Below are 23122 nucleotides of genomic sequence, written 5' to 3'. Positions count from 1 at the left end.
GCATTTATGTACATGGCAAGCGAGATTGGGAGAGGGAGGAGAAAGACGAGCGAGATTGGGAGAGGCGAGCAAGAGAGGCAGAGAGTGGGAAATGGGTGAATTGTATATATATATATTATATATATATATATATATATAGGTTATATAATTGTGTATTATACATATGTATTTGTATATTTTACTGAATTATATATATACAAACGTTATTAATAATACAAACTCGAAATCATCCTGCATAATTAATGTATAATATTAGTCGTGAGTAATAATTATAGCAAACTATACATATGATAAGTAATTAGGTAGTATAAGTTTGCTTAACCGTATTATACCCTTATTTTATTGTATTTTTTTTTTTAAAGAACACTATTTTCAAATGAGTAATTCAAATAGAATTGGTATGGAATTATCAACTAGCGATTTCCTCTCAAACTAATAATATTACTTCACTTTAAGTTCTTTTACCCCAAAACATTTATATCCGTTCGGTGCTCATCCCAATTATCATTGTCATCATTGATTATATTATTTACCATTCGTATGATATTTTCTTCATTTCAATATATGTTTTTGTAGTTTGTTTAAAAATAATAATTTATTGACAAGTTTTAAATTATTGACAAGTTTTAAATTTTAACATTCCTTTTAATATAATTAAAATTATAAAATTAAAAAAGAGATCTTATAATAAATTGCTGTGTGTTTTTAGTTTGTGATTTTTTAAATGCATCACTATATTAAAAAAGTATTCCCTGACAAAGAGTAAAATACACTATATTTATATCACATAATTCTATTGAGGCCTATAGATTAAAGGGGTAATAAATTGCAGGGCAAGTTGGCACCAAGTCAAACATTTTAGCCCCCACTTCATTGTCACTCTCATTTATTGCATATAATATATAAGGGATTCCACTATATAATTATATGATTAAAATATAAAAACAATAGTGATCATATAAAATAATTATGTAAATTATGTATTAATGATTTCCTTGTTTCAATTATCTAGTACATGGCACTAAATTATATAAGTAGAGCCTATGGACACAAGTTTTCAAAAAATAATGAAGTAAAATAGGGTAAATATTTATCCATGTACTTTATTTTGTCATTCATTATCCTATTTTAGAATCTAATAATACTTGTCCTAGTATGAAATTAATAATTAATTTTTATCATTAATTATAGTAATTTTCTTATTATATTTTTCAAGATATTATATTTATTATTCTATCAGTTCACTTTTACTTGTCACTTTTTAACTTGACACAACTGTTAAGAAAATGATTACTGATGTAGATATTTTACCAAAATATCCATATTAATTGATTTTTAGTATTATGTCTTGAAAATGATTTAAAGAAAAAGTATTTAATGCGGTGGGTAAACATGAGAAAATATTACTTATTGTTTTTTCTTGATATGTCAAAAATGACAAGTAAAAATAAAAGACTATTTAAAATAAAAGTAACAAGTAAAAGTGAATGGAGGGAGTATATTCAACGGTTAACATAATAAACTTATTTTTTTATTCATAATTTCTTAAAAGTATACAAATTAACAGTAGACAAATTTTGTTATATAAGATTACGTACAATATATATTGATTTTAATATTAGATATAAGTAATTTATTCGTATTAACTATTCGTTGTAATTCTTAAAATACTTACTTTAAATTATTTACTACTTGAACAGTTTAGACAAAATTGATCAATTTTTTATTTGTATCCTTAATAATAAATGTACTTAAAGACTACAAACACATAATAGAATAAATATTTGATGAAAATAAGTAATATCATAAAACACACATAAAAATACAATAATCAAAATTTTCTTCTTATTAATTCGTAAAACACACATAAAAGTAAAATAATCAAAATTTCCTTCTTATTAATATTTATAAGAAGTATTTGAAAAAATACAATAAATAATTTAAGATAAGAAATGCAAGTTGCTATTATAATTTAAAGCAATAAAGTCATAAATGGTGTTGTAATTTAAGTCTCAATTGGAACTAAATTGAGTAGAATAAGTTATAAAGTGTGGAAGAAAAAAAAGTTTTTTATAATTTAAATCGATAAAAGTTTTGTATAGCTTAAAACGATGTAAAAGTATCTACAATTTTGTTTTTTTAAAAATTATCATTATTTTATATTTTACGAAATTATACCAATTATACTTTATGAAAATCTAATTTCAATTTATATTCAGTTCAAAATTCAGATTGAAGTATAATATATTTTTTTATATATGTTCATTCTATACTAGGAACATGTATATTTCCTATAAAAAAACATTTAATAAATAAATATAAATTAGGGCACATATAATTTAAAAGTTGAGTCGATAAATTTATATATAATAAAAGCGTAAAAATAAAAAAATTAGTGCATAAATGAAATAAATAAGATATGATATTAGTTTTATCTTCAACGTGAAATTTTTCTTCAAAAATTTAAATTTAATCGAATTTTTATACTAATATTGAACACGGAATAGAAAAGTAAAAATATAAGTTATAATTATAGTAAAAATATAAATAGTAAGTATAAATATTTTGAGAGTTTTGGACCAAAAGAGGAAAACGAGAGCTTTCTCATTTGTTTTCTATATAGAATAGAAAGAAAAAAGAAAAAGAAAAGAAGAACAAGTATACATTTATCATCAGAGAATTTTGCTTCTTCGATCTGTAAGTTAATTACTTCATGCATTAATTTTTGGTTTGATTTTAAAATTCTGATGCGTTGAATTCAATCGACAATTTTCCAATTTTCGGCGATATTTTTGGGTTTGATTTTGGTGTTGTTGAGATCCGGCGAAAAAATTAGATCTTGCCGGTTTTTTGCTTCAATTCAATGCAGAAATTGTTGTTTTTCTGCAATTAATTGAAGTTTTGAGGTCCGATCTGATACTTGTTAGCTCGATTTTGGAGTTTTATTGAGCGGAATTGTGTTAGGATTAGGGTTAGGATTTTATTGAGTAGTTTGATGGCTTCGAATCCTCCATTTTTAGTGGAGGATCAGACGGATGAGGATTTTTTTGATAAGTTGGTTAATGATGATGATGATGATGTTGGTTTTAATGTAACTACATCGTCAACGGGTTTGGGTGCGGGTGCGAGTGCGAGCTCGGTGTATGTTGATGGAAATGAATCTGATGAGGTTAAAGCCTTTGCTGATCTCAGTATAAGTGATGATGTTGATAGTGGAGTTGATACTGGGAAGAAGGAAGGGGAGAAAGTAGATAAAGGTGTTGATAGCATTGCTAAACCGGATTTGGTAGTTGAGGGGAACAGAGAGAACAGTAGTGGTTCTTTAGTGTCATTGACTTCTGGAATGTCAGATGGTTTACTCGAATCCAGCAACGGTAATTTGGAGACTGAGGTAATTGACGGTAAGACGGAGAATCAGACCAGTGGATCGAGCAATTCGGGTGTGAAGGAAGTTGGATGGGGTGCTTTCCATGCTGATCCAGTTACAAATGATGCTTCTGGGTTTGGATCCTACATGGACTTTTTCAGTGAATTGGGAGATAATAACGGTGATGCGACGGGAAATGTCGGTGAGAATGTGAATAAGGCGTCAACTGTTTTGCCAGTTGAACAGGTTCATGACACAATACAAGTTCATGAAACAGCGCATCTGGAGAATTCTAGTTCCTTAACACAGAGTCAAGATAGTTATGTCCATGATGCTACCGCAGAACAAGTTGCAGATGGACAGGATCTAAATAGTACCCAGTATTGGGAAAATCTTTATCCAGGATGGAAGTATGACACAAGTACTGGGCAGTGGTATCAGGTTAATAGTTATGAATCAGGAGCTAATGTACAAGGAAGTACTGATTCTAATTTGGTTTCTGATTGGTCAGTTTCTGATGGAACGTCAGAGGTCTCGTACCTACAGAAAACTGCTCAGTCTGTATCTGGCAATGCAGCTGAGAGTGGTACCACTGAGAGTGTCACTAATTGGAATCAGGTTTCGCAGGTAAGTGATGCCACTCAGAATCTGGCAAACTGGAATCAGGCTATGCAGGCAAGTGACAATAGGGGGACTGTGATTGACTGGAATCAAGCGACGCTGGCTAGTGATGCAGGTGTTCTTACAACTGACTGGAATCAGGCCTCACAACTTAACAATGGTTATCCGTCACATATGGTTTTTGATCCTCAGTACCCTGGTTGGTATTATGATACAATTGCACTTGAATGGTGCTCGCTGGAGAGCTACACATCATCTGTCCAATCAACTGTTCAAGGTGAGAGCCAACTGGATCAGAATGGTTTGGCTTCAGTGCAGACTTCCTCTCACAATAGTGATCAAAGGAATTATGGTGCATACGGGCACAATGACGATAGTAGATTCCAAGAATTTAGCAGCGGTGGAGGAGATTACAACTGGTCGGGCTCTTTTGGTAATTATAATCAGAATCAGCATAGCTCAAATATATCGCAAAATGAAAATGTTGCAAAAAGTAACACTGTGTCAGAATATAGGGGGAACCAACAATTAGAGAACAACTACAACCATAATTTTTCTGCAAGCAGCCATCTTAATAGGCAAATCAATAATCATTATGAGGGAACAGTTCCATACAATGCAAACACAACTCAAAGTCAAAATGACCAACGTTTTTTCTCTGGTGGGGGTTCGGGTCAGCAATTTAGTCAGCCAACACTCCAGCAATATGAGCAGAATCATTCCTCAAGTGATTACTATGGGACTCAGACCACAGCCAATTATTCACAGCAAGCATTTCAGAGTAGCCAGCAGTTTGCTCATGCTCCCACTGCAGGAAAATCATCTGCTGGCCGTCCACCACATGCTTTGGTCTCTTTTGGTTTTGGTGGAAAACTGATTGTGATGAAAGATCAGAGTTCTTTTGGGAACTCATCGTTTGGAAGTCAGGTTTGTGTTAAAATAGTTCCCTTTTTTGTCTTTCCCTGACATTTTAGGTCACAGTACTCTTACTAATGATTGAAAATATTTCTGCATGGTGGATAAAGAATCCTGTAGGAGGTTCAATATCTGTGCTCAGTTTGATGGATGTTGTGTCTGAGAGAGTTGATAGTTCAAGTGTTGTGATGGGATCATGTGACTATACTCGAGCTTTGTGCCAACAATCATTCCCTGGTCCGCTAGTTGGTGGAAGTCCCAGTATCAAGGAGTTGAATAAATGGATTGATGAGAGAATTGCAAACTCTGAACCTCGTGACTTGGATTACAGGAAAGGCGAAGTTTTGAGGTTGCTTCTGTCATTGCTAAAAATAGCATGTCAATATTATGGGAAACTCCGTTCTCCTTTTGGTACCGATGCTGTGTTGAAGGTAAGATTTGAAATTCTTTTGGCATAAGATGCATGTATTTAGTTATTGATTTGTTTGTTTTAACCTTTCAAAACGAACTGTTGGTTGAAATCAAGCTCTAGCGCAACTAAGTAAAGTTTATTCCATCTAATTGTTTCTGTTTGTGTTGCCTGTATAGGCATATTAACTCCTTTCACTTCTAATGCATTTTGATATCTCCATTTATCCTAGACTTGCTTTAGTTGGGTTTATAGAATTAGATGTCACCTTTATCAACTGAAAGACTTGATAAATGCTTTTACTGGTCAAAGTTCATTGGATTTTTAAAACTTCATGGTATAAGCAGACTCTGACTTTTATAGCTTCTCATGCGTCTTACATTTTTTGGGTCTAACATACCTTTGGCTTTTTAGATAGATTGTTCTCTATATTTTGAATTATTTGACTTGATCACCTACATGATGAGAGCATTAGGTAGGAAACAAGAAAGAAAATCTAGTAATGGATGTTGACTACAGTTAAACAAATTAATAATAGAGGAGTAGCAGCCCTGCTCCACATATAATTACCAAGAAGAAACCATGATTAGGCGCTTGCATCACCACCTGAGAAGAGTTGTGAAGTAGGTCAGATATTGGGCACTGAAAAGTTCTCTTTAGTTCGGCTGCATTTGCTACATCACTGTCTATCTCAAAGTGTGACTGGAGGTTTCGGAGGTCATGTTTCTTTTTCATTTTATTGTGTTCTCTTTGATGATTTTCACTACAGAAGTACATGAAGTCTCAAGTTCATCATCTTTTGAAGAGATCTTTTACTAGAATTAACACCATAGATTTTGGTAATGTAATACCTTATAATAACCAGGAAAAGTATTGAAGTTCTACTTGTTATAATAATTTTGGCATACTTATGTTCTTCGCAATATTTGGTTAAATTTGGCGAAGTTTGCTAAACTTGTTTTTTCACGGTTCATTTTTACCCTGTCAAAAGAAATTACGCAAGAGAATATCTTCCTTTCCTTAATGCATTCTAAAGAATTCATCTTGGACAAGTGCATTCTAAAGTTTTCATCTTGGACAAATGCATTCTAAAGTTTTCATCTTGGACGACCATCTTATACCCTGATAGCATGCAAATAGCTCCTGCTAATTTTATTTTCACCAAAATCAACAATCTCAGTAGCTGTTGTTAATTTTGTTCTGCTACTTGAACAGGAAAGTGATGTTCCAGAAACAGCAATAGCCAAATTGTTTGCATCTGTGAAGAGGAATGGGGTGCAAGCCAATCAATATGGCTCTCTCGCCCAGTGCTTGCAGCAATTGCCCTCTGAAGGACAGATGCAGGTTGTTCTTAAACAACTCTCTGTTCTTAGTTTCTATTTTAATTGTTTACTAAATCAGCCAACCCTTTTTGTTATATGCTTCAAGGCGACAGCTGCTGAGGTTCAAAGTCTTCTAGTATCTGGAAGAAAGAAAGAAGCATTACAATGTGCACAAGAGGGGCAATTGTGGGGGCCAGCTCTTATTCTCGCTGCACAGCTTGGTGATCAGGTTTGTTTGGTTCTCCGCAGTCCTTTAGCCCCCACCCTCTTCATCCTCCGCTCTTTATTATCTTAATATATCTTGATTTCATGCGTAATTGCAGTTCTATGGAGAAACAGTGAAGCAAATGGCACTTCGACAGTTGGTAGCAGGGTCACCTTTGCGGACACTGTGCCTACTAATTGCTGGTCAACCGGCTGATGTCTTTTCTCTAGATTCTAGAGCTCACAGTGGCATGCCTGTTGTAAATGCGGTTCAACAGCCTGCACAGGTTCTGTTCATGACTTGTTACAAGCAGCTAGTATTCATTAGCTTTTTTGCTGCCTTTTCCCCCTTGAACTCATTTTTTTAATGATTGTCTAATCCCCCGGAATTGAGCCTTTAAAGGGGATCTTGCCATTGATATGCTCTTGTATCTTCATTCTATGGAGTATTATCATTTTTGTGTATTTATAAACATAGTATCATAATCGTTCTTTGACTTTTAAAGCTTCAACAGAAAGAGCTCATAAGACAGTTTAGTGTGTACTGAAAGGTTGATTGTGATTAAAAAAAGGGGGACATGGAGCATAGCTATGTATATTTTGATCCGTGGAATTTCTTTAAGGCTGATCTTTTGAAGTCCAGGTACTTCTGTTTGGTTGGAGATAAGTAATGTGTGGGCATTGGGGTGCAAATCTTAGCAGAGACAAAAAGGAGAAAAAGGAACTTGTTCCTATCCACCTAAGTGTTGGCAGATCCAGTTCCTCGATATCTATGCTGGTGGGCATGCCTGGTGGAATTGTCAAGGTGGCCTCCGTGATTTTAAAAAAAAGTTAGGTGTGACCATTGCTCTGTAAGACGTGTAGAGCTTTGATGATGAGTTGGGTGGGGGCATTGTTCTGTCAGAGGTCCAGAACCTTAATATACCCACACATGTTTTAATAGCTACCCTTAACCATTATGTTTGTTTGTGAATTTTATTTGAGGTTCGTCTTGTTATGTTTTGACATTGTGATTTTCGTTTTATTAGGTAACACCATAGATTGTAAGTGGATCACTTTCTCTTGTTCTTCCGTTTCTTTGGAGAGTGTTATGTCTAGATATTGACTTTCTGTTCCTTTCTTTTTAAAAAAATGGAAAAAGGACAATTATACCCCTGAACTATCGTAGATAGCCTTCGTCATACTTTTGGGACATTGGTGTCCCTGCCGTCCAAAAAACTAGAGCAGATATACCCTTTATATGGAAGGACATACACGTGTCATGATCTTATTCACCGGCCGAAAATTATTAAATAATGGATCGACGGATAAGTTTGCGCCACGTGTCCTTATTTAGTCTTCCTTTGGAGTAAAGAGCATATATGCTCTAGTTTTTGGATGGCAGGGGCACCAATGTCCCAAAAGTATGACAGAGGGTATCTGCATATCATTTACGATAATTCGGGAGTATATTTGTACTTTTTCCCTTAAAAAATGTTGACTTTTGTTGTTTTCTTCCCTAGTTTATGCTTGTTAAAGATTTAAGGATAATACTTTCTTTGGATTATCACCTTATTTTGGTTTCTTCTATTTATCCTAGTTTGGTGCCAATATCATGCTGGATGACTGGGAAGAGAATTTGGCTGTGATTACTGCAAACAGAACGAAGGATGATGAACTGGTGCTTATTCATCTCGGTGATTGTTTGTGGAAAGAGAGGAGTGATGTATGTCTTATGCCTTGTTTTTCTTTTGTATTACTCTCATTCAGTGGATTGCCTTTGATTTTGTTGTCTGCTTCTTACATACATCTTCTAAAAAATGATCTAGATTGTTGCTGCACACATTTGCTATCTAGTGGCTGAAGCAAACTTTGAACAATATTCAGATACCGCAAGATTGTGTCTTGTGGGTGCAGATCACTTGAAATTCCCACGAACTTATGCTAGTCCAGAGGCTATTCAGGTGCTGCTTACTTCTAGTTATTGTGCATTTTCTAGTCATACGAAGAAATGTGAAACATCTTATGCCACAGCCTGCATTTCACTCATGTAACTGTATGTGCTACTGGTTAACACGGGTTTATTGCTTGACTGATCAAATGCTTGTATTGACAGAGGACAGAGATTTATGAATACTCAAAGGTGCTGGGGAATTCTCAATTTATTCTCCCTCCTTTTCAACCATATAAACTTGTGTACGCACACATGCTAGCTGAAGTTGGGAGGATATCAGACGCATTAAAGTAAGATACAAGTTTTTTGTTCAGCATGTTACTTGAGATCCTTTCAGCTGGTTCCTTAACATTTTTAATTATAGGTACTGTCAAGCATTGTCGAAATCACTTAAAACTGGCCGAACCCCTGAGACTGAAACACTGAGACAGTTAGTGTCATCTCTTGAGGAAAGGATTAAAACTCACCAACAGGTACCTCTATATCCTCTCACTCATCTACATTGGATGATTGTCTCAGAGATACTTATGGTGGAACTTTCTGCTTACAGGGAGGGTTCTCCACAAATTTGGCTCCTGCAAAATTGGTCGGTAAATTGCTGAACCTTTTTGATAGCACGGCTCATCGTGTTATTGGGGGCTTGCCACCACCGATGCCAACAAGTGGTAGTTCACAAGGGAATGAACATCATCATCAGTTTGTGTCGCCTAGAGTCTCAAGTAGTCAATCAACCATGGCAATGTCATCACTGATTACCTCTGAACCAAGTAGTGATAGCAGTAGAATGACGATGCACAATAGAAGTGTTTCAGAGCCTGACATTGGGAGAACTCCAAGACAGGTGTTTTATTCTGTTTCTCTGTAAAAATTACGTTGGACTGTATCTATCTAATCTGGCTTGAAAAGAGGAGTTTGTTGTGAATTTGTGTTGGATCAGGTTGACTCATCAAAGGACGCAAGCTCAAGTAACACAGGAAGCAATGCATCAGGAGCTGGAGGAATGTCACGCTTTCGTCGCTTTGGCTTTGGCTCCCAGCTTCTCCAGAAAACTGTTGGATTAGTGCTCAAACCCCGTCAAGGCCGTCAGGTAGATATTTATTTTTCTCTCATCTTTGTCGTTTTCTAGATTGTAATCCTCACAAAATTTGATGTCGACACTTGTTTCCTTTTGTCTCTTGATCCCTTGTAGGCAAAATTGGGTGATTCGAATAAATTTTATTATGATGAAAAACTTAAAAGATGGGTAGAGGAAGGCGCTGAACTTCCTGCTGCAGAACCACCCCTTGCACCTCCACCAACCGCTCCTGCTTTCCAGAATGGAGCGCCAGATTATAATGTGAAGAGTGTATTGAAAAGTGAAAGTCCTTTATGCAACAATGGATTTCCTGAAATGAAGAGTCCAACTTCTTCTGATAATGGTGCTGGAATTCCACCTCTTCCACCTACCTCCAACCAATTCTCTGCTCGTGGTCGTATGGGTGTTCGTTCAAGGCAAGTGATTTTTGTGTGTTTATTATTTACATATGAAATGGTTGGACCAGTAGACTGATAAAAAAAGTGTACCAGTAGAGACCTAGTATGGTCAGTGATATCTTTGGACTGCAATAAGAGTAATCCTTCCTACCTGATTGAACCTTTTAATGGCTTAGGCAAAACAGCCATTTACTTAGTTGGTCTGGTCCTGAAAGAGGATTTTAAACTGGCCAGAGTAATACCTGATAAGCTCCTATGTGTCAAATTAACATTTTTTAGTGTATGAACCTACCTGATTGTTATGCTTTTTATAGTATTTTGACATGGCTTCTTCACTTCCCTTGTTTCTTTTTCCGAACTGCTTTGAACTGTTTTTCCTTGAGTAGGAGGGCCTCTCTACTTCCAAGGCAGGTAAGGTACACTCTACCCTCCCCGGATCCCACTTTGTGGGATTACATGGGGTATGTTGTGTTACACATCCACCTGATGAGACCCTGGTCTAAAAAAATATTATCGAGCATTTATCACTTTTGTCTATTAGTTATGGTGGCTCCAGGATCAAATTTGATTTGACAGGTTCGTTTAACAATGTAAGAAATAATCCATCACTGGAAGTGATGCAGAAGCAATGGTTTCAAGCCTACTTTATTGCTGCATCTGATCATGTACTAGGGCTTTCATCCAGAAAATGGATACAAAGAATAGGTCACCGAGAGGCTATGAGTGCATGTGGTGCTCTCTTCTATAACTCAATGGTAAAAGCTGACTGGCTTCTCTTCCTTCTTTTGACAGGTATGTTGACACATTCAACAAAGGTGGTGGTAACCCAACCAATCTATTCCAGTCACCATCTGTTCCTTCCATAAAGCCAGCTACCGCTGGCAATGCCAAGTTTTTTGTTCCCGCCCCGATGTCCCCTGTTGAAGAGACGGGGAACAGTACTTTCCACGAGCAAGAAACTTCAAGCAATAGTGAGAGTGATTCAGTTTCTGCTGCTAATGGACCGACCCATTTTCCTTCACCAACATCAAGTACTGCGCCTATCCAAAGATTTGCAAGCATGGACAATCTCTCCAATAAAGGAGCTGTTGCTAGCTCTCTATCAGCTAACTCCCGGCGAACTGCATCATGGAGTGGCAGCTTTCCTGATGCTTTATCCGCAAATAAATCTGAGCTAAAACCACTGGGCTCTAGATTGAGTATGCCTCCGTCGTCATTCATTCCTAGTGATGTTAATTTGATGCATTCCTCAACGAATGGCGGCAGTCTCAGTGATGACCTTCAAGAAGTAGACCTGTGACGCAATAAGATGTATATACCAAGTTTTGCTCGTCGTCACGGTATCCTGCTCGGAATCTCTTCACTTTGGTGGTAAACAGTGAAGTATGTGGTCAATGAAGATGGAAAATCCTTTCCTGTCTTCTCACTCCACAAATATACCCTCCCTTTTCTCTCTTTTTTCCTTTTTTGTTTAGCTACTTTTTGTAAGATCAGTTGTATGTTGAAAGCAAATGGTTATTTAGCTGTAGGGATATAGGTTTTTACTTCTTTTATCCCTTTTTACACCTGCTGTTTCAGAAGCTTGTTATTATAAACACAAGGGACGTGGTTTAGAGATACATTGTACAGTTGAAATATTCATTCATTGAGGAAAAGAAACTCTCATTTGATAAAAAAAATTATGGAAAAAGACTGATCCAACTTTTAAGAAAATAATATTTCTCATATTATATTTTTTATATATATATAAAAGTGAATGCTTAGATAAAAGAAATTGTTGCAAATGACTTGGTCATAAAATATTTAAACTGCTACTATTACAATTGTTCCATAAAAGAAGAAAACAAGTACGATCTAAACATCACATTCTTTCTGGTACTAAGTATATTTTCAGACTGAAAACGTAGACATGTGATTCCAACATGTTACAATACATGTAGGACATAAATTTTCATGTTGGATGTCATGTATGACATTTGTGTCTATTTGTTCAATTTTATACAAATTTAAGTGTTTATTTGTGCACACCCAAAGTTGCAGAGCGTAATTTGAAATCATGTTAAATGACATATTTACCTTATTTTTAATTGTGAGTATTTAGAAATTAGGAAACTAAACAAATGTTGATTAGGAAACTGTTGTTATGTTTTTTTAATTGATTTACATACAAATTAGGAAACTGTTGTTAGGTTTATTTAATTGCGCGTATTGACAATCAAATTAGGAAATTTTCTAAAAAAAATTTACTCTATTTTGTTAGGATTTGTTTTCCTATCCAAAATATTAATTAGGAAACTTTTCGTGTATAAATAAATGCATTATGTGAATTCTACTCACAAAATTTACTTACTTGTAATACTTGCTTTTTTTCTTCAATGGCGAAAACGTACGGAATCGAATTCTATGGTGATGAAATCCAAGTGACTGTTTCGAAGAATGCCGTCGTTGTTAATGACTGGATTCTGGAAACTGTGCATCTGCATCGCCGGAGACATCACAAACTTGTAGTTGGGCTTGATATCGAGTGGCTGCCCTGTTTCAACCCCGACGAAAATCACCCCGTCGCTCTTCTCCAGCTCTGTGTAGGACGGCGTTGCTTACTCTTCCAACTCCTCCACAGAGATGGCGTTCCAGCATATCTCGCCGAGTTCCTTGTAGATTCCAATGTGAAGTTTGTTGGAGTCGGGGTTGAAGGAGACGCGGAGAAACTGCTCCGCGATCATAAGCTGTTTGTGTTGAATACTGTGGATTTGAACCGATTGGCGTTGTCGGTTTACGGAGAGGAAGTGTATGGGAAGATGGGATTGAAGAGAATGGCGAAAGAGGTACTTGGGAAAGTGATGGAGAAGCCAAAGAACGTGACATTGAGTAAGTGGGATGCTGAGGAGTTGGTGTATGAACAAGTTGAATATGCTGCTATTGATGCTTTTATGTCGTTTGAGATCGGCAAAAATTTGCTTAATTTAGTGTGGAAGAGAGAAAGAGAGAGGCAGTATTTGAATTGCCATTATCAACCACCGCCATTGTTGCTGCTTCAACATACTCGAGGGATGTTTCAAACATTTGCTCTCTTTTCAGTCTGATAGAATTCAATGTATTTGTAGCAGTTTATATAGCATTCACTTTTTAGTATATAAATATAATATGAGAAATATATTATTTTCTTAAAAAAGTTGGATCAGTCTTTTTCCATAATTTTTTTTATCAAATGAGAGTTTCTTTTTCCTCAATGAATGAATATTTCAACTGTACAATGTTTCTCTAAACCACATCCCTTGTGTTTCTAATAACAGCAGGTGTTTAACAGGGATAAAAGAAATAAAAACCTATATCCCTACAGCTAAATAACCATTTGCTTTTCATCATACAACTGATGTTACAAAAAGTAGCTAAACAGAAAAGAAGAAAAAAGGGGGGTATATTTTGTGTGATAGAGACCACACTTCACTGCTTACCACCAAACTGAAAAGATTCCGAGCAATATACCATGACGACGAGCAAAACTTGGTATATACATCTTGTTGTGTCACAGGTCTACTTCTTGAAGGTCATCACTGAAACTGCCACCATTCGTTGAGGAATGCATCGAATTAGCATCACTGGGCATGAATGAAGACGGAGGCATACTCAATCTAGAGCCCGGTGGTTTTATTTCAGATCTATTAGGGGAAAAAGCATCAGCAAGGCTGCCACTCCATGATGCAGTTCGCCGAGAGTTAGCTGATAGAGAGCTAGCAACAGCTCCTTTATTGGAGAGGTTGTCCATGCTTGCAAACCTTTGCATAGGCGCAGCGCTTGAGGTTGGTGCAGGGAAATGGATCGGTCCATTAACAGCAGAAACTGAATCACTCTCACTATTACTTGAAGTTTCTTGCTCATTGGAAGTACTGTTTCCTGTCTCTTCAACAGGGGACATCGGTGCAGGGACAAAAAACTTGGCATTGCCAGCAGTAGCAGGCTTTATGGAAGGTACAGAAGGCGACTGGAATAGATTGGTTGGGTTACCACCACCTTTGTTGAATGTGTCAACGTACCTGCCAAAAGAAGGAAGAGAAGCCAGTCAGGTTTCTCTATTTTGAGTTATAGAGGAGAGAGCATCACATGCACTTAAAATCTTTCAATGACCTATCAACAAATTTTCTAAGATTAAAGCCCTTGTACATGGTCATATGTAGTAGTAATAAATGTATGTTCAAACCTTTGAAAACATTGCTTCAGCATCACTTTCAGTGATAAGGATTGATCTTATGTTATAGAGCCAGTCAACTCAATTTTATTATGGAGCCACAATAACTAATAGAGGAAAGAAATACTGCTTAATACTTTTATTTTTTGGGATCAGTGTCTTATCAGATACATGTTTTCACACTAAAAATTATTAGTTTGATGCATAGGAGCTTTATCAAGTATTTACTCTCACCATTTTAAAATCCTCTTTCAGAATCGGACCAACTAAGTAAACAAGGGCTGTTTAACTTAAGCTAACCCAAAAGGTTCAATCAGATGGGTGATTAACTTTTTTTATAGCTTTGTCCAACGATGTCACTAACTATCATGCCAAAATCACTTGCCTTGACCGGACACCCATACGACCACGAGCTGAGAATTGGTTGGAGGTAGGCGGAAGAGGTGGGATTCCCGCACCATCAGCAGCAGAAGTTGGACTCTTCATTTCCGGAAACCCATTGTTGCATATAGAACTTTCACTTTTTAATACATTCTTCACATTATAATCTGGTGCTCCATTCTGAAAAGCAGCAGCGGTTGGTGGGGGTGCAAGGGGTGGTTCCGCATCAGGAAGTGCTGCTCCTTCCTCTACCCATCTTTTAAGGTTTTCATCATAATAAAATTTATTTGAATCACCCAATTTTGCCTACAAGGGATCAAGAGACAAAAGGAAACAAGTGTCGACATCAAATTTTGTGAGGACTACAATCTAGAAAATGACAAAGATGAGAGAAAAATAAATATCTACCTGACGGCCTTGACGGGGTTTGAGCACTAATCCAACAGTTTTCTGGAGAAGCTGGGAACCAAAGCTAAAGCGACGAAACCGTGATGTCCCGCCAGCTCCTGATGCATCGCTTCCTGTGTTACTTGAGCTTGCTTCCTTTGATGAGTCAACCTGATCCAACACAAATTCATACAAACCCCTCTTTTCAAACCAGACAGGATAGATCCAGGCAACGTAATATTTACAAAGAAACAGGATAAGCCACCTGTCTTGGAGTTCTTCCAATGTCAGGCTCTGAAACACTTCTATTGTGCATTGTCATTCTACCGCTATCAGCTGCCCATTCACTTATTCGCTCCACAGATGACGAGGGGATCAGTGATGACATTGCCATGGTTGATTGACTACTTGAGACTCTAGGCCCTGCAAACTGATGTTGATGTTCACTCCCTTGGGAACTGCCATTTGTTGGCATTGGTGGTGGTAAGCCCCCAACAACACGATGAGCCGTGCTATCAAAAAGATTCAGTAATTTACCAACCAATTTCGCAGGAGCCAAATTTGTAGAGAACCCTCCCTGTATGCAGAAAGTTCCACAATAAATATCTCTGTGACAATCACCCAACATAGATGAGTGAGAGGATAGAGAGGTACCTGTTGGTGAGTTTTAATCCTTTCCTCAAGAGACGACACTAACTGTCTCAGTGTTTCAGTCTCAGGGGTTCGGCCAGTTTTAAGTGATTTCGACAATGCTTGACAGTACCTATAATTAAAAATGTTAAGGAACCAGCTGAAAGGATCTCAAGTAACTTGCTGAACAATAAACTTGCATCTTACTTTAATGCGTCTGATATCCTCCCAACTTCAGCTAGCATGTGTGCGTACACAAGTTTATATGGCTGAAAAGGAGGGAGAATAAATTGAGAATTCCCCAGCACCTTTGAGTATTCATAAATCTCTGTCCTCTGTCAATACAAGCATTTGATCAGTCAAGCGATAAACCCGTGTTAACCAGTAGCACATACAGTTACATGAGTGAAATGCAGGCTGTGGCATAAGATGTTTCACATTTTTTTCGTATGACTAGAAAATGCACAATAACTAGAAGTAAGCAGCACCTGAATAGCCTCTGGACTAGCATAAGTTCGTGGGAATTTCAAGTGATCTGCACCCACAAGACACAATCTTGCAGTATCTGAATATTGCTCAAAGTTTGCTTCGGCCACCAGATAGCAAATGTGTGCAGCAACAATCTAGATCAATTTTTCAAGACTGTATGTAAGAAGCAGACAACAAAACCAAATGCAATCCACTGCATGAGAGTAATATAAACATAAAAACATGGCATAAGACATACATCACTCCTCTCTTTCCACAAACAATCGCCAAGATGAATAAGCACCAGTTCGTCATCCTTCGTTCTGTTTGCAGTAATAACAGCCAAATTCTCTTCCCAGTCATCCAGCATGATATTAGCACCAAACTAGGACAAAGAGAAGAAATCAAAATAAGGTAATAATCCAAAGAAAGTTTATCTTAAAACTTCAACAAGCAATAAAGTAGGGAGGAAAAGAACTTAAACTCAACATCTAGAGTCTAGACATAATTCCCTCCAAGGAAACGGGAAAAAGAAAGAGGGATCCACTTACGATCTATGGTATTACGTAATAAAACAACCAAGCTCAATATGTCAAAACATAAAGATGGACTACAAAATAACATTCACAAACAATCACCATGGTTAAGGTAGCTATTAAGGTTCTGCACATCTGACAGAACCAATGACCCCACCTGATTCATCATCAAAACTCTGGAAGTCTGATGGAACAATACCCACATCTAACTTTTTTTTAAAAACAGTGCTGTCCACCGTACACACACTTCGACTATTCCACCTGGTACCTAGTACCTACTACCTCCCAACATCATAGGTACCGAGTAACTCGGTTTGCCTAGCCTGAGGAGGGTGCAAAGAACTTGTGGAGTCTTTTTCTTTTCTTTTCTTGTCAGTGCTGTGATTTGAACCCCAATGCCCACACCCAGCTTATCTCCAACCAAACAGAAGTACTTGGACTTCAAAAGAGCAGCCTTAATGAAATTCCAATGATCAAAAAATACGAAATGCACCATTCCCTTTTTAATCACTATTTACTTTTCGGTGTGCCCTAAAATATCTTCATAATTCTTTTTGATGAAGCTTTAAAAGTTACAGGATGATTATGATACTATGGTTATAACTGCAGAACAGATTATCAAAATGATATACTCTAAAAAAAGAAGATACAAGAGTGTCAATGGCAGCAAATAAGCTAATGAAACTAATTGCTTGTAACAAGTTATGAACACAAAACCTGTGCAGGCTGTTGAACCGCATTTACACCAGGCATGCCACTTTGAGATGTAGATTCTACAGAAAAGACATCAGCCGGTTGACCTGCAATTAGTAGGCACAGTGTCCGCAAAGGTGACCCTGCTACTAACTGTTGAAGTGCCATTTGCTTCACCGTTTCTACATAGAACTACAATTATGCAAGAAATCAAAAATATATTGATAGAAATAACCACACACACACACATGTATAATTGAGACATAGAGAGAGAGAGAGAGAGAGAGAGAGAGCGAGAGAGTGAGAGAGGAGGAAGAAGAGGCTGGGTGCCAAAGGGAAACTAAGAACTAGACAAACCTGATCACCAAGTTGTGCAGCAAGAACAAGAGCTGGTCCCCACAACTGCCCCTCTTGTGCACATTGTAATGCTTCTTTCTTTCTTCCAGATACTAGAAGACTTTGAACCTCAGAAGCCGTAGTCTAGAGCAAGTAACGAGAATGGTTGGCTGATCTAGCAAACAATCAAAATAACAACTAAGAACAGAAAGTTGCACAAGATATTTTACCCGCATCTGTCCTTCAGAAGGCAATTGCTGCAAGCACTGGGCAACAGTGCCATATTGATTGAATTGCATCCCGTTCCTCTTCACAGAAGCAAACAATTTGGCTACCGCTGTTTCTGGAACATCACTTTCCTTTTAAAGTAGCAGAAACAAATTAACAACAGCTACTAAGTTTGTTGATTTTGGTTAAAATAAAATTAGACAAACTATTTTTCACGCTATCAAGCTAGATGATTGTACAAAATGAAAAATCTAAAATGCATTAAAAAAAGGAAGACATACCTTTACATACTTTCTTTTGACAAGGTAAAAAGGGAACACAAAAAAGCAAGCTTAGCAAACTTCGGCAAGTTTAGCCAAATATTGTGAAGAGAATAAATTACATAAGTTCATCAAAAATGTAACAGCTAGAACATCAATACTCTTTCCTAGTTTGTAAAAGGTATTACAGTACCACAAGCTATGGTGTTAATTCTAACAAAAGATTTCTTCAAATGACAATTGACTCGAGGCTTCATGTATTTCTGTAGTTGAAATCAAAGAAACACATCCCCCCAAATTCCTCCAGAGTTCAGAGCCCAATATCTAACCTACTTCATAGCTCTGCTCACATGATTATGCGAGCTCCTAATTACAATTTCTTCTCTCTTGGTTATTATATGTGGGGCAGTGCTATTACTACCACTACTATTTATTTGTTTAACTGCAGTCAACATCCAGTACTGGATTTCCTTTCTTGTTTTCTACCCAATGCTCTCATCATTTAGGGAAGAGAAGCCAGTTGAATTTCTTAAACTTGGGGGAGATGCACCCACCCCGTAGGTGATCAAGTCAAACAATAAAAATATAGAAATTACAAAGGATATGTTAGACCCAAAACATGTAAGACACATAAGAAAGATAAAAGTTAGAATGTGTTGATATCATAAGTTTCCGAATCCAACTAAAGCAAGACCAGGTTAGATGGAGATACAAATGGGCAATATGAGTGAAAGGAGTTTATATGCCTAAAAAGGCAATACAAACAGAAAACAGAAGGCAGTGAATAAAACTGTACTTAGTTGGACCAGAGCTTGATTTAAACAACAGTTCATTTTGAAAGTTAAAACAAATAATCAATAACTATATACAGGCATGTTACTCCTACAAATTTTCAAATCTTACCTTCAACACAGCCTCACTACCAAAAGGAGAACGGAGTTTCCCATAATATTGACATGCTATTTTTAGCAATGACAGAAGCAACCTCAAAACTTCGCCTTTCCTGTAATCCATGTCAGGAGATTCAGAGTTTGAAATCCTCTCATCCATCCATTTATTCAACTCCTTGATACTGGGACTACCACCAACTAGTGGACCAAGGAATGATTGTCGGCACAGAGCTCGGGTATAGTCGCATGCCCCCATCGCAAGACTTGAACTGTCAACTCTCTCAGAGACAACATCCATCAAACTGAGCAAAGATATTGAACCTCCTACAGGATTCTTTAGCCACCATGCACAAATACTTCCAATCATCAGTAAGAGTACTGCAACCCAAAACATTGGGGAAAGACAAAAATAATATAAATAATTGACACAAACCTGACTTCCAAAGGATGAGTTGCCAGAAGAACTATAATCTTTCATCACAATCAATTTTCCACCAAAACCAAAAGAAACCAAAGCATGTGATGGGCGGCCAGCAGATGATCTTCCTACAGTGGGAGCATGACCAAACTGCTGGCTACTCTGAAATGCTTGCTGGGAATAATTGGCTGTAGTTTGAGTCCCATAATAATCATTTGAGGCATGCTTCTGCTCATGTTGCTGGAGTGTTGGCTGACTAAATTGATGACTGAAACCCCCACCAGGGAGAAAACGTTGGTCATTTTGATTTTGAATTGCTTTTGCATTGTATGGAACTGTTCCCTCATAATGATTAGATATTTGACTATTAAAATGACTGCTTGCCGAAAAATCTTGGTTGTAGTGGTTCTCTAATTGCTGGTTCCCACTATATTCAGACATATGGTTACTCTTTGCAGCATTTTCATTTTGTGACATATTTGAGCTATACTGATTGTAATTACCTAAAGTGCCAGACCAGTTGTAATCTCCTCCGCTGCTGCTAAACCCTTGAAATCTACTATTGTCATTGTGCCCGTATGCACCGTAATCCCTTTGATCATTATTGTAAGAGGAAGTCTGCACTGAAGCCAAACCATTCTGATCCAGCTGGCTCTCACCTTGAACAGTTGATTGAGCAGACGATGTGTAGCTCTCCAGAGAGCGCCATTCAAGTGCAACTGTATCATAATACCAATCAGGGTACTGAGGATCAAAAACCATATATGACGGATACCCATTGTTAAGTTGTGAGGCTTGATTCCAGTCAGTCGTGACACCACCTGCATCACTAGCCAGTGACACCTGATTCCAGTCAGTCACAGCGCTTGTATTGTCACTAGCCTGGATCCAGTTTGTCACATTCTCAGTAGAACCGTTTACCTGCAAACCCTGATTCCAATTAGTGACACTCTCAGCTGCATTACCAGAAACAGACTGAGCAGTTTTCTGTTGGTACAAAACCTCTGACGTTCCATCAGAAACCAAACTAGAATCAGTACTTCCTTGTACATTAGCTCCTGATTCATAATTATCAATCTGATACCACTGCCCAGTACTTGTGTCATACTTCCAACCTGGATAAAGATTTTCCCAATACTGACTACTATTTAGATCCTGTCCATCTGCAACTTGTTCTGTTGTAGCATCATGGGCGTAACTATCCTGACCCTGTGTTAACGAACTAGTATTCTCCAAATATTCTGTTTCATGAACTTGTTTTTTGTCATGGACCTGTTCCGCTGGCAAAATTGACCCTTTATTCACATTCTCACCAACATCTGCCGTTGCATCACCGTTTTTATCACCCAATTCACTGAAAAAGTCCACGTAGGATCCGAACCCAGAAGCATCATTTGTAACTGGATCAGCATGGAAAGCACTCCATCCAACTTCCTTCACACCCGAATTGCTCGATCCACTGGCGTGATTCTCCGTCTTACCATCAGTTACCTCAGTCTTCAAATTACCACTGCTGGACTCAAGTAATCCATCTGACCTCACAGCAGTCAATGACGCTAAAGAACCACTACTCTTCTCTTCATTCCCCTCAACTACCAAACCCGGTTTGGCATTGCTATCATCACTTTTATCTACTTTCTCCCCTTCCTTCTTCCCAGTTTCAACTCCACTATCGACATCATCACTTATACTGAGATCAGCAAAGGCTTTAACCTCATCAGATTCATTTCCATCATCATACACCGAGCTCACACTCGCACCCGCACCCGCACCCAAACCCGTTGATGATGTAGCTACCTTAAAACCAACATCATCATCATCATCATCATTAACCAATTTATCAAAAAAATCCTCATCCGTCTGATCCTCCACTAGAAATGGAGGATTCGAAGCCATCTAACTACTCAATACAATCCTAACCCTAATTAATCCTAACAAAATCCCGCTAAATCAAACTTCAAAATCGAGCTAACAAGTACAAGATCGGACCTCAAAACTTCAATTAATTGCAGAAAAACAACAATTTCTGCATTGAATTGAAGCACAAAACCGGCAAGATCTTAAGTTTTTCGCCGGATCTCAACAACACCAAAATCAAACCCAAAAAATCGTCCAAAATTGGAAAATTGTCGATTGAATTCAACGCATCAGAATTGTAAAATCAAACCAAAAATTAATGCATGAAGTAATTAACTTACAGATCGAAGAAGCAAATTTCTCTGACGATATATATTTTTTCTATATATATTACTATATTATTATACACGTGTATGTATATGTAAATGGTGTTCTATAGAGAAAAAACATAGAGAAAGCATGCTATATTTACCACTTTGGTCCCAACTCACAAAATACTTATACTGTACCTAATATTTTTATTTTTTTATCGATATTTATATTAAATTCGAGTAAATTTAAATTCTATAGGGAAAATTTCATGTTGAAAGTGAAATATTTATATATGACATCTTGTTTATTTCATTTTATATAGCAATTTGTTATTTTTATATTTTGATTAACTCTTATACTTTAAATATATGGAAAAAATTGATATATCATAATTTAATTATTTAACGTAAAATATTTAACATATATATCCTAATTATTTTATCAAAACATAAAATATTTAACTTTTATCAACACGTAAAATATTTAATGCATATAACCTAATTATTTTTATTTCTTTTAATTTTCTATTTAATGCTTGATATTCTCACTAAAACTTGATTGAAATTCTATTTTTTTGGAGAAAAAACTTGAATTGAGAATATAACGTTATATATCATATCTTGTTTGCTCATTTTATGGAGCAGTTTTTTCTTTTCTCACGTTGATACATAATAATTATATTTATATTTTATACATGGTTATATCATTTTAATTTTTTTAATTTTTTTATTATTCTTATTGAAATTCGATTAAATTTAAATTTATAAAAGAAAATCTCACACTAAGATATAGCATTGGTGTAAATTTTTTATTCTCTATATTTTTTTTTTCACTGTGTGTAGCAATTTTACAATTACACAAATTAAATTCTTGTTTTTTTTTCTCAAACATTTTTTAATAGTTTCAAAAATTTAATTCTGATTTTTAGTTTTATCATAATACATTTCAATCCGTTTGCTATTATGTAAATTTCAATTACATAAAAATCATTTAGTTCCACTCCAATTGATAGTAAAAAATACAACATTATTTAATTTTAATGTTCTAAATTAAAGTTAAAAAAGAAAACTACATATATCACGTGATTAAATCAAAATAATTAATTATGTAACAAATATGTTGTTCAAATTTATTTTATTAATATTATTTATGCATCTAGCACGAATATATATTTACCACAAACTTTATTTACCTTTATTGAACTTGTGTATAGGCTCTTCTTATCAATATTTTTGTTTTCATCATATTAATTGAAATAATGAGTTTGACAAATAATTATATGTAAATTGTCACATA

At 36.3% G+C, this 23122-nt stretch overlaps 3 protein-coding genes across 4 annotated transcripts; 2 read left to right on the top strand and 1 right to left on the bottom strand.

Moving 5' to 3' along the window:
- The first annotated feature begins 2556 nt into the window (after positions 1–2556).
- Positions 2557–11809, top strand: LOC101258084 (protein transport protein SEC16B homolog). The gene is made up of 13 exons (XM_004244663.5): positions 2557–4915; positions 5014–5334; positions 6528–6656; positions 6741–6863; positions 6958–7125; positions 8418–8543; positions 8647–8781; positions 8934–9061; positions 9136–9244; positions 9322–9612; positions 9709–9858; positions 9961–10262; positions 11037–11809. The coding sequence occupies exons 1-13, from the start codon at positions 2996–2998 to the stop codon at positions 11542–11544; spliced, it is 4410 nt and encodes a 1469-aa protein (XP_004244711.1). The 5' UTR covers positions 2557–2995; the 3' UTR covers positions 11545–11809.
- A 148-nt stretch (positions 11810–11957) lies between these two features.
- LOC101257788 (3'-5' exonuclease-like) lies at positions 11958–13510 on the top strand. The gene has a single exon (XM_004244662.5). It carries the CDS (start codon positions 12620–12622, stop codon positions 13325–13327), a length of 708 nt encoding a protein of 235 aa, XP_004244710.1. The 5' UTR covers positions 11958–12619; the 3' UTR covers positions 13328–13510.
- Positions 13511–13561: 51 nt separating this feature from the next.
- On the bottom strand, positions 13562–22019 carry LOC101257490 (protein transport protein SEC16B homolog). 2 transcript variants are annotated; one of them, XR_011211089.1, is made up of 13 exons: positions 19673–22019; positions 19253–19573; positions 18092–18220; positions 17883–18005; positions 17550–17717; positions 16556–16681; positions 16317–16451; positions 16036–16163; positions 15853–15961; positions 15464–15775; positions 15220–15369; positions 14665–15117; positions 13562–14278 (listed from the first exon to the last, which is right to left on the bottom strand). XR_011211089.1 is itself a non-coding variant. In XM_010326286.4 (13 exons), the coding sequence occupies exons 1-13, from the start codon at positions 21551–21553 to the stop codon at positions 13771–13773; spliced, it is 4392 nt and encodes a 1463-aa protein (XP_010324588.1). In that variant the 5' UTR covers positions 21554–22019; the 3' UTR covers positions 13562–13770. The 2 variants fall into 2 exon arrangements, 1 of the variants encoding a protein (XP_010324588.1); XM_010326286.4 differs by having other exon boundaries at positions 14816–15117.
- Positions 22020–23122: the final 1103 nt, after the last annotated feature.

Source organism: Solanum lycopersicum, chromosome 8 (assembly GCF_036512215.1).
Source record: "Solanum lycopersicum chromosome 8, SLM_r2.1".
NCBI lineage: Eukaryota > Viridiplantae > Streptophyta > Magnoliopsida > Solanales > Solanaceae > Solanum > Solanum lycopersicum.
Note: the sequence above shows the minus strand (reverse complement) of the source record. Positions and strands in the feature narration are given on the sequence as shown.

Bases quoted from the DNA above. Each gene is read 5' to 3' on its own strand.
- LOC101257788 (XM_004244662.5), top strand. From the start codon at position 12,620: ATGGCGAAAACGTACGGAATCGAATTCTATGGTGATGAAATCCAAGTG.
- LOC101258084 (XM_004244663.5), top strand. From the start codon at position 2,996: ATGGCTTCGAATCCTCCATTTTTAGTGGAGGATCAGACGGATGAGGAT. The intron at 8,544-8,646 runs GTATGTCTTATG...AAAATGATCTAG, and splicing joins TGTGGAAAGAGAGGAGTGAT to ATTGTTGCTGCACACATTTG. The intron at 10,263-11,036 runs GCAAGTGATTTT...TTCTTTTGACAG, and splicing joins CGTATGGGTGTTCGTTCAAG to GTATGTTGACACATTCAACA.
- LOC101257490 (XM_010326286.4), bottom strand. From the start codon at position 21,553: ATGGCTTCGAATCCTCCATTTCTAGTGGAGGATCAGACGGATGAGGAT. The intron at 18,221-19,252 runs GTAAGATTTGAA...CTACTTTAAAAG, and splicing joins GTAGTGAGGCTGTGTTGAAG to GAAAGTGATGTTCCAGAAAC. The intron at 16,452-16,555 runs GTATGTCTTATG...AAATTGATCTAG, and splicing joins TGTGGAAAGAGAGGAGTGAT to ATTGTTGCTGCACACATTTG.